The sequence below is a fragment of the Clarias gariepinus genome, chromosome 12 (genome assembly GCF_024256425.1).
Source record: "Clarias gariepinus isolate MV-2021 ecotype Netherlands chromosome 12, CGAR_prim_01v2, whole genome shotgun sequence".
Lineage (NCBI taxonomy): Eukaryota > Metazoa > Chordata > Actinopteri > Siluriformes > Clariidae > Clarias > Clarias gariepinus.
Genome location: NC_071111.1, coordinates 23264732 through 23275955, shown reverse-complemented (window position 1 = coordinate 23275955; position 11224 = coordinate 23264732). Strand labels below are relative to the sequence as shown.

The 11224-nt window shown below is 38.5% G+C and overlaps 1 protein-coding gene across 1 annotated transcript; it reads left to right on the top strand.

Moving 5' to 3' along the window:
- Positions 1 to 952: 952 nt before the first annotated feature.
- On the top strand, positions 953 to 11166 carry mrps18a (mitochondrial ribosomal protein S18A). Its single transcript, XM_053508098.1, has 6 exons — positions 953 to 1137; positions 2732 to 2763; positions 2868 to 2972; positions 6786 to 6909; positions 8365 to 8440; positions 10715 to 11166. The coding sequence occupies exons 1-6, from the start codon at positions 987 to 989 to the stop codon at positions 10857 to 10859; spliced, it is 633 nt and encodes a 210-aa protein (XP_053364073.1). The 5' UTR covers positions 953 to 986; the 3' UTR covers positions 10860 to 11166.
- Positions 11167 to 11224: the final 58 nt, after the last annotated feature.

Below are 11224 nucleotides of genomic sequence, written 5' to 3'. Positions count from 1 at the left end.
CGGATTAAGGTGTTTTGAGTGGCACGCACTTCAAGAACGAAAGAACATCACTGGAAGACAACAATAGATCAGACCTTTAACATGCTCAACCCGTGAAAATGTCGAAACCATTGTGCTTAATGATTGTCGGAGGACCATCCACAACATTGCTGCCATTGTAAGTGTGTTATACAAAACAGTCCAGGCAATTCTCATGTCTGTTTTGAACATGTGTCTGTGTTGCTGCCAAGTTTGTCCCCAGGCTGCTGACCCAGGAGCAGAAGTCTGCCAAGAACTCCGTCAGCGTGCCGTGGATGGCCCGTCCTTTATGTTGTGGATCGTTGTTGCTGACAAAACTTGGATGTACGGGTACGACCTTGAGACGAAGCAATAGTCTTCAAAGTGGAAGAGCCCTTCAGCTCCACGACGCAGCTCGACAGAGTGCATTCTCATCGTCTTTTTCAACATTCTGGATATTGTGCATCGAAAATTCATTCCAAGGAGCTCAACAGTGCATTCTACCGCCAGGTTTCAAGGCGTCTGATGGAGGACATACGGCAAAACGACAGAAAACTTTTTAATACCACTTCATATTAGTGTGATTTTTGTGACTGTGTTGCTGGAGGATGTGATTTCATTTTTTACGAGTAATGGTTTGAAATGTTTGTACTTTTACTTGATTTTGCACTCTGAACAGTGATGAGCAGTCACGTGACCACAATATGGCGCTCAATAGCAAATACGTGAGAGGATTTTCACTCATTTTATAATAGAAAGAGAACAACAAAACAGAGAAGAAGTAACCAATATCAAGTAAAAATGTTTTAATATAGTAGGAAAAAACTAGAATGATCAAGAAATAAATGTAAATAGTTACAAAAAACATTTGTGTAAAATTGTGGCGATGAAGGAGCGCTTGGCGGAGTCAGAGTGGGCGGGGAATTAACTCTAATGACCCGCCCCTTTTTGATGACGCGAACAAGCAGGAAGTGAAGGTCGTGGGAAACATGGCGGCGCTCTGTGTGATGAGGTCTGTAAGGACAGCGCTCAGTGCCGTCCACGGCGCTATCAACAGTTTCAACGGCTTAACGCCGAGGAGATTAAATGGACCCCAGCTGTCGTTTTTAGGCTGCACGGCGAGTCGCGGTGTCCGGCAAGGTAATGTTTATTAGTTAGCCTGTTTGCATGTTTACCTAGGCACGTGCGCATGTCAGTTATAAATGTCATAAATAAATATCAGACTGCACAAAATGTCTGAGTGTATTTTCTCTGTGTTTTGTTATTCAGAGATCAGGGGGTTTAGGCAGGAGAGTTTTCCCTCTGAGCTGGAGAATGTGACTGTTTACATGTTATCTGTTTACTAAACGCTATGTGATTAAATAATAAATGTTGTATATTTTGAATGAATGATTATCCAAAATTCCTCAGTGCCAGCTGCATTAGTCATCATAAAACCTTATTTATTATTTTTACACCTTCTGCTTTTCATATTTAAGTTCAGATTCAATTTTATGCTTGAATTAGGATGCAGACTATTTAGAATTCCACTTATAATCAATTATTTCAGCAAAACACACACACACTCGCACTATCAAGTTCAAGTTTGCTAAACTATGAAAAGGTTTCTACATTAAGACTGAAAATATTGCATGAATGTAAAAGTGAAGATGATGTACTGTGGGGCTGCACGATATAGCGAAAAATTATCGTTGTCGCGATAATGGTATACACGATATCTGTATCGCAAAGAGTTGCGATAAATTAAATTTATGTGTCAAGCATTTGTGTGTCCAAATTTGAGCAATCAGATGGGCCCTTACTATCTTTATACCCGCCCGTAAAATTCCTTCTTCGCATATCCCACCGTAACTGGGGTCAGAGCGCAGGGTCAGCCATGATACAGCCCCTCTGAAGCAGTTAGGGTTAAGGGCCTTGCTCAAGGGCCCAACAGTGGCAACCTGATGGAGCGGGTGATCGAACCGTTGATCTTCTGATCAGTAACTCAGTGCCTTAGCCCTCTGAGCTACCACTGCCCCTTAAGAAACAAACAAGGCAAGCCAAAATAAATATTTTGTTTCAAAGATGCTCTTGATTTAAGACACTCTTTATGAGTGGATGGTTACACAGAAATAAAAAGTAATGTTTGAAAGTAATTCATATTGCGTTGGCAGGTCTATGGTAACAGCAAACGAGAAATCAGAATATCTGCTGAGGGTTTTAAGTCATTCAAAGTGTTTGAAGTCTAAATATTTGCAACTTCCTTGACATATAGTTTCTTTTTAGCCTGAATTAGATTTAATTACATCAGACGAATATATATTACCTGTTTATTTTAGTATGATTATTACATATGTAAATGATTTTTAAAAAAATAGGCTATAATAATAATAATAATAATAATAAAAAATGCATTTCTTTCGGAAAATGTTATATCGCAAGAAATATCGTTATCGCAGAATTCAACAACAATATTGCATATCGCATATTTTTTGTAATATTGTGCAGCCCTAATGTACTGTACCTGCGGCTCTGTTTAAATTGTTAATTTTGCTAAATTCATCGAGTGTCTATGCTTTTGGTTTGGACAAAACTAAATACTAGGGATGGGAATCACGAGTGATCACCCCATACGATATTATCTCGATAAACTCAGGATCCACCGTGACCCATTTTCAAGATCGCTGATGTTAACGTGTTCTTCTGTTGCTTCATGTCTGTCCTGATGTATAAAACTTTTTTTTTTTCTTTCCAGTGGTAGAAAAGCAAGAGGGAAAAACCACAGTTGTAAGTCTTCACAAATAAAATTTTCTATTTAATTATATAAAATAAATTTTATTGATTAATTGATTGATTGTCAATTAATTTCCAACTGTTTTTCTTGCTCATAGATTGAGGGTCTGGCAGTGGCGACACCCGAGAGCGCGCAACCTCCAAACCCGAATGCAAAGTGCCCGATTTATCGATGGAACCTTCAGAACAAGTACACGTACACAGTAAGTATTACGAGCCAAGTGGTTCAGAAGACTCAGAGCATCCACCCTGTCTTGAAGACCCTCTGTAAATTCCACTTAAACATGTTTCGACTCCAGCCCTCTAAATGGATTAAAGCGTCTTTGTGCAAAAATGCATTTTTTTCTTGAAATTTAATAGCTCAACTTCATGTCTGAAGTCTGAACACGATCTCTACCCTTTAAAAATCCGATCCGGAAGTCGCACTAGGTCAACCCTAGAAATTTTACAAGGTCACTTTGATCCCAAAGCTAATCTGGAACATTTATGGACAGTCACACACAGATTGATTACGGCATACTGTCTAAATAGGATGTAGTACGTAATGTGATCTAACTTTTCACAGCAGTGTAGAAAATGACGCTGTGATTATGTTGCCAGGTTGTTTTTTTTATTTATTTATTTGAATTCATCTTAAGGCCGGAATGCGTCTTGTGCATGTAATAGAAAAACTTAATCATATGAAATTCAGGTTCATGATAAATAGTAAATGGTCTTAAAGAGCTTTTTTTGACAAAAAAAACCTCATAAAGCTCGCTGTGTTCAGTGTTAAAGTCTTTGTCGTGAGCACTATAAGCTAAACTGGAGGTAAAAGTCTATCCACAGCAACCAAAAATTATGTAGAATAAGGATAGCTGTTTGTGTCATTATAAGAAAAAGTAAAAAAGCATAGAAGCAAGTTTTCGTAAGTTTCAGCTTACCGCAAAGTTGAGTTTTTTTTTTTAAATATATATTTTATTACTTTGTTTATTTACTTGCTGTGCCCGTGACTTTGTTCCCGTGGAATTTAATTGTATACTTGTAAGCACGTTTTGAAAAACGTACAGCGCCATCTGTTGAATATTGGAACTAACTAAAATTTTCAATGTGTTAGCGTAAGTTGAAAAGCGTGTTACTGTGCGTAAGTTTAAAAGCGTGTATACTAGATGTGGCCGCAACATTGTTCACGTCGAATTTAATTGCAAGCTAATTAGCGCCGTTTTTTTTTTTTTTTTTTTTTGAGTTTTTTCCAATTTTCTCCCCAATATTAGTCGTAGCCAATTCCTCCCCGTCACTAGGGGGCTCCCACATCTAGGCTACTACTACCACTCAGCCGGGAGGGCGAAGACTATTACGTGTTTTCTCCGAACCACGTGACGTCTGCCGACCGCATCTTTTCGAACTGCTTGCTCACGCACCGTTAGGGGCGGAGTAACACACTCGGAGGAAAGCGCTAGCCACTCCTTTTGCGTGCGCGAGCTCACAGACGCCCCTGATTGGCTGTAGAGCCGTAATTGATGTGGGAGCGCAAGTACCTCTTATCCCTCCCCCCTGAGAGAGCTCGGCCAATCAGCTCTCTCTGTGCCTCCAGCTGTGAGAGGAAAACAGCATCACCCGGGGTTCGAACCAGCGATCACCGGATGATAGGGCGAGCACTTTACCACTGCGCCACTCAGAGGCTTCAGTTAGCGCAGTTTTAACAATGTACAGCGCCATCTGCTGATTTTCGAGATAATAAGATGTCTGATGGAGGACATACGGCAAAAGGTTTTCTCTTTAAATTTCAAAGTAGCATATCTTATTTTTCACTGGGCCGATTGCGATGAAACAAAGCCTACTGTAAATGTTACCTCAAATAAACAGTAAAAACCCCATTAAAATTCTTTAGTAGTTTTTACGTGATGCGTGCACAAACAAACAAACAAACAAACAGACAGACAAAAATTCCAACAACCATCTTGATGTGTTCTATTACTCATCTTGCGTCGCCCCAAATAATATTTTCGCAAGTTTCTTTAATGTTCAGACACGCCACATTACAGGTTTATTATACATATAGATTTAGCTTTGTTTTCTACCACCTAAAAGTGAGCGGTTTTCAGCTCTATTGTAATTGTGTAGAATTTTAGTCACCACTTGATGTAGAATATCACAAGAATGTCAGATATCACACGTGTGCACGTTGGTAAGTCCGAATGATGCCATAAGAGGTTTGTCTATAAGGTATGTCTGAACAGGGCTTCAGTTCTACAGTGTAAGGGATTAAAATAAAACGCTAGCTTTGGATGCGGGGGATGAAGTTGTGTTAAATCAGGGAGGAAAAAAAAAAATCTTTTCCTGTTGCTCAAAGCGGTGTTTCCGAGGTCAAGTCTTACCCGCTAACCTACTCGCTGTAAATTTTATAACCTTTCAAGAGCAAGATCAGGTTTCTTACAGCAGGAAAAGCTTGAACCTGTACTCCCTAGATCAACAGTTACGACCCCTTAATCAATCCAGTACACACTTCTTTTTTTCATAAGCATTCCTGAGATTTTTTAATTTTTTTTTGGTCAATTAATATATTTTTAACCTTATATGGGCGATATAAGCCAAACTGGGACTTACGATGAAATTTCTCCTGCATGAAGCCGTAAAATCGTTTGACATTTTACAGAAGACCTCAAACACAGTACGATGATGAGACTCTTAGCTGCAGTAAAGCATTTGAACCGTGCGAGCGTTTTAAAGAAGAACATATGTACGTAATATATGTAAGTGATCCCGGACGAGGTGGTTCAGAGCCCACTGCGTGTCGTTTCCTGTGAACTTGAGGAAGAGACGCATCTGTCTGTGGGAACTGTACACACAATCATTTAAAAACACCACTTACACGTTACAGGAACTCTGCTGGGAGATGTTGCCACATCCCCTGTACAGTCCTGTTCCACATCTTTGGGCCCTTAATGGAGTTCCTGGGGGGTCAGCGTTTCAGATGTGAAGCAGGCAGTTCGATCATAGCTCCGGTGAACAGAGATAACTTTCTACCTTGATCGTGTCCAAGCACTACTGAAACACTGGGATAAGTTTTAATAAAAAGTGTAGCAGGGGATTATATAGAGAAATAAAGGGATTAACAGAACTGTGTTGCAAAAACAAAACTCCCGGTTTGACTTGAACACCCCTTGTATTAAACTGCACGTGTTTTAATATTTGTTGTGCCCTTGTAGATGCCTTACTGCCACAATTATTCCCAGTATCGCAGTCTATTTATTATAATTTTTTTCCTCCCTTTTGTCAAATTTGTCCCCATTTTCTATGTAATAAAATGTCGACACACACACACACAGCACTAATATGTGTGTAAGTGGGTGCGCACAATTTAGTGTTGTCCTATTGTTCAGGCAGTGAACCCAGAAATGACGGTAACCATTTGTAGAAGTAGATGAGATCTAGGACACATTGCTATACTGCCATTAGTGCTTTGTATTAAAGGATCGGTGTGTAATTTTAGAGCTCTCTGGAGACGGCGTGATGAATTGCAATCGGAGTGAAAACAGTGACGAGCCCTTCCCTTCACCCTAGAACCCTACTAAGTGTACCTCACATGTTGAGTTTTATTAAAGCCAGGACCTGAGCAGCTCTATTGAAACAGCCTTTTAAGATAAATCACATGTATGGAAGGACCTCAAGACCCTAAAAATAGAGAAATCAGATCGTTATTGATTTTGTAATGTGTTTTATATGTTGAACAACGGGGAGTTAACTTGATTTAATATGGAGTACTAGTCAAATTTCTCAATAATAATAATTATACACAATAAGACTTGATTGGCCGTGTTTTCTCTGTTAATACCTTATTGTCTTGAGACAGATTAGTTTTCTACTCAATTATTACCAAATGTTTTGCCAGGCTGCAATGTCGTATTTTTTATTTATGTTTTCTTCTCTACAAATTGTTCATGTAAGGCTGCACACAGATCACTTAGTAACATCACTCGTCTGTTGTTTTTGTCTTATCTATAAAGAGCCCTTCTCTTCTACAATTTCTATATCCACAGGATGTGTTATTACTGAGTCAGTTCATTCGTTCCGATGGAGGGATGTTGCCGAGACGCATCACCGGACTCTGTCCTCAGGAGCACCGCAAGATCGCCATTTGTGTGCAGATGGCCCATCGTGCAGGTCTGTATCAGTACCAGCTTTAGGCAGCAATGATGGCGTGTCTACACAGCTTTAAGTTCTGATCGTAAAAGTTCGGCATCAAGGATGTTTGACGGACATAAAATTAAACGATTAAAGTACTGCACGAAAAGCACATGCAAATAAATGCTGTAGAAAAAGGATGTCTTACAAAAAATCCTATAAGCCAAAAATAAATAAAAAATTCTTAAAACAGTATCTGGTGTGACTGTGCTTTGAGGACCCTTTTGTGTCTGGGACAGTTTGTGCAGTTTTATAAGGAAACTAGCACAAGTACTCATTGTTGACCGAACAAGTTTGTAGAAATAGTTAAAAGGTTGAAGCTAAATATCATCTGATCAACTTTAATGTAATCATGGATATTATTATTATTTTAGATTGAAGCCCACACACACGTCTGTCTGTATTTCTGTACAGCAGAACTCTCCGTCTAACTTGTGTCGTAAGTGTCGTAAGGTTGAGTGTGTCACGACTTCTTTACTCCAAGTTGTACTTTTTTTCGTCATCAGCCAAATACACTCCCTGTTTGGTAATCAGCGAGTGAATCACAAATGAGAAATTAAAAAAAGTAGATCGGATAAAGATTAAAGTTAAAACGACTTTAGTGCGTTAAAATTCAATTATACCATTTGGGTAATAACAAATCCCAAGAAAAATATTCAGGTTAGCTTTTCTGATGAATATCTATTGTTGCAGGTGTTTACACTGAGCAAGTAGCCTTTTTTAAAGTATTTTTTTAAATCGGGCACATAACTGTTCATAACATCACTTCTACTCAACATTTTGATTTTACTTATGGTGCAGGTTAAACGATAGGCAAATATCTAAGTACTGCAAATGGTTCATTAAATTCTTTCCAGCGGTCGATTCAATTAAGACGAACCCATAGTTTAAGGCATGCGCAGTTCACTGTCAAAACTAGTGGTTTATAATCTGGCTCATAAGTTCACTCCTAACTTAGGAAAAAAGTTAGGAGTGCCTTTCCTGCCTTAGGAAAAAAACTAAGAAGTGGCTAAGTGTCATTAAATTCTGTGCAGCCAGTTTCGCTTAGTGATGTAACAAAATGTGGGTGGACAGATGGATGGACAAACAGACAATTTGAGACTGAATTCTGGTCCTCTAGTGTACGTATGAAACGTTAAGGTATCATTGAAAAAGTGGTTTCTGACCAATGTACAGTTGACCAATGACGAAACCTTTCTTTTGTTTATATAGATTAGTTACTAAGTTTTACTGAGCATCCGGCAAAACCACCCACAGTCCTTTTAAGGACTTTGACCTGTTGCAACCGATTCCTTTTTTTGCATGCAAAATTCAGCATATACCATTGTTTTTTTGTCTGAAAAGTGGTTGCTTATATAATGTGTAGAATAAATATATTATCCAAGTGGAAAATGAGCTACTCTCCTATATTGGTACTTTCTTACTATATTGCAGGTCTCCTGCCAGACCATAGACCTCGTCTTCCTGAAGGCCACATACCAAAGCCCAAAGCCAACACCCCACTCAACAGGTATGTGTATTCCATGCATCACCGTAAACACTTCACTGGATTGTTCCTCCTGGGTTGTAGTGTGTCCTCCGCCTTCCCAATTTCCCCTTGCCAAAATACAGTTCATCACGGAACAGCATGTAACTAGAAGTATTTAATCAACACATTCCCATGGCTTTTTTATTTTTTATTTTTTGGACTTCCCACTAACATAAAAACGAAATATATTTGGAAATGCTGAGAAGCTTGCTTTTAACCAGGCCCTATTAATAATATTAATAAGTTAAACAAAAGCCAGTCCTGAATTCCAGAGAACACTGACGTGAAATGAGACCAGTTCATGGGAACTGTACGCGGATGCTTAGATATTATCAGAAAAGAACGGATCATGTGCTTTCATCTAGTGATGCACTGATATGCTTTTAGAGCAGCTGTTTTCTAGCAGTAGCACAGTGATCCCTTTCCAGGATGAAAAGTGTCAAGTCTGAAGATTCACAGAGTTCCACAAAGGATCTAACTTACATTACAGCAGGAGCTAAAATAAAAAATAAAAAAAATCGACAAACTTTATCAGTCAAGATTACTCTTTCAGAAAGACATTTAAATGTGCGGTCAGTCTTTGGAACCAGCAGATCAAAACTGGAGGACCTGTTTGTTGTGGAAGTTCTTGTGAGTTAGAGGTATACTGTAGGAACAGGAATCGTCGAGGATCACACGATACGATATTATCACGATAAATAGGTGCCAATTTGATTCGTATGCAATTCTGTAATTATCACAATTTTATGAATATCCAATTAAAAATTTTTTTTATCAGATTATGTTAGAATTCTAAACAAACTTATGATATGAATGCAAATCATCTGTTTTAGGCACCCAAAAATATTACCAATTTCCAACACTATAATCATATTTTTGCGTACAAAAACAATCAAAACGTTTAAGAAAAGACATGCAAATGAAGTAAAATATTCACTAAATAGACATCGGCACCGGCTGCTTTAAATACAAACTGAAAGTGGCTCCCTTTTCTTCTTGCTATCATCCTTGCGAACTTTCTTGGGACCCATGATGCTACATCTTCACCAAAATAACAACAAAAAAAACAAAAAATGGCAACATTTTGGCACCACAAATAGAAACATATATACAGTAAATGAAAACATACTTTTTTAAAGTCGATTTTAGAGCCAGTGTGGCGATACACAAATTTTTACATGTGTTTGAGGAAGGCCAGTGTGTTTTTAAAATCCATGTGTTTTTAATATGAAATTAGCCCATTTGTGAGGTCAGACAGTGATGTTAGACAAGAAGGCCTGGCTCGCCGTCTCCGCTCCAATTCATCCCAAAGGACCTTGCTTTGTGCACCGGTGAACAGTCATGTTTTGATGGAAGGGGGCCGTCCCTAAACTGTTCCCACAAAGTTGGGAGCATAAAATTGTCCAAAATGTCTTGGCATACTGAAGCATTAAGAGTTCCTTTCGCTGGAAGTGTGGGTTTCAACATGACTGCACACCACCGCACTTCTCATCCAACATCAGTGTCTGACCTCACAAATGCCCTTCTGGAAGAATGATCAAAAATTTCCATAAACACAGTCCTAAACCTTGTGGAAAGCCTTCCCAGAAGAGACGAAGCTGGTATAGCACAAAAGGGGGCGGGGCCAACATCATATTAAACCCTATGGATTAAGAATTTGTTACTCAAGTTCATATGCATGTGAAGTTAGGGGAGTGAATACTTTTAGCAATATAGTGTGTATGTATGTATGTATGTGTATACAGTATATGTGTGTGTATAAATATTAATTACATTCAAAATATAACTATTGTTATTTAGAGTGTATATTTAAAGAAAATGACAACATATCATAATAACCCAAGATCATACAGTATTAGCAGAGATTTAATAACCTAAATAAAACAAAATGCTAATAATTTTGTAAACAAATCGTGTTAATGCTTTGGCTAAACAACATCAAGAAATCAGTATTTGGTGAAATAATATTTGGTGATTTGCAATTACAGCTTTTATGTTTTTTGGCTCTCCACCAGTTTTTTCACATTGCCGTTGAGTAACTTTATACCTTTCTTTGCAAAAAAGCAAACAGCTTCACTTTGATTTATGGTTTGTGATCCTCCATCTTCCTCTTGATGACATTTCAGAAGTTTTCTGGAGTAAATTGCAGTGGTCTCTTATTTTTTTTTCCCCAGAGCTGTATAATCTTCCATGCATGCACAAGGCAAAGCTTTGACTAACTTGGTGTTGACATAACTCCTATATTGACTTTTAAAGGTACCTGACACGTTACTCTGTGAATTCGGTGAAGCCCATCTATAAGAAAGGAATGAAGTGGTGTAAAAATCGTATGCCTGTGGGACATCCGGCCCTCAAGGACAACATCAGATACAGCCCGAAGCCTCTCTACACAAAGCACTGACACATTTCCAGACACAACAATGAAGGAGTCAAGGTGTAATCAGGACAGCTGGAACCGACAGAGATCTGCAAAGTGATAACTATTGTTTGTCATGCTGCGTCTGATGCTCTACAGGCTGCTTGTTCACATGGAGATAAAACAGAACTTGTTTAGAGCTGAATTTGATGTAAAGCTTCCCTGGAAATATATTTTTTTCTTTGGTTAACATGCCTTTACTGTCACCTCATTTACTCTTACAGATTCTGTGTTTGTGGGAAACTTCCATAAGTGATCCAAATAAAATCTGGTTTCCTGTAACTGAATCAGCTCCTCTGTGTGTGGGTGTAAATGAGTAAGTGTGAGTGAATAGTGGTATAAAAAATTCA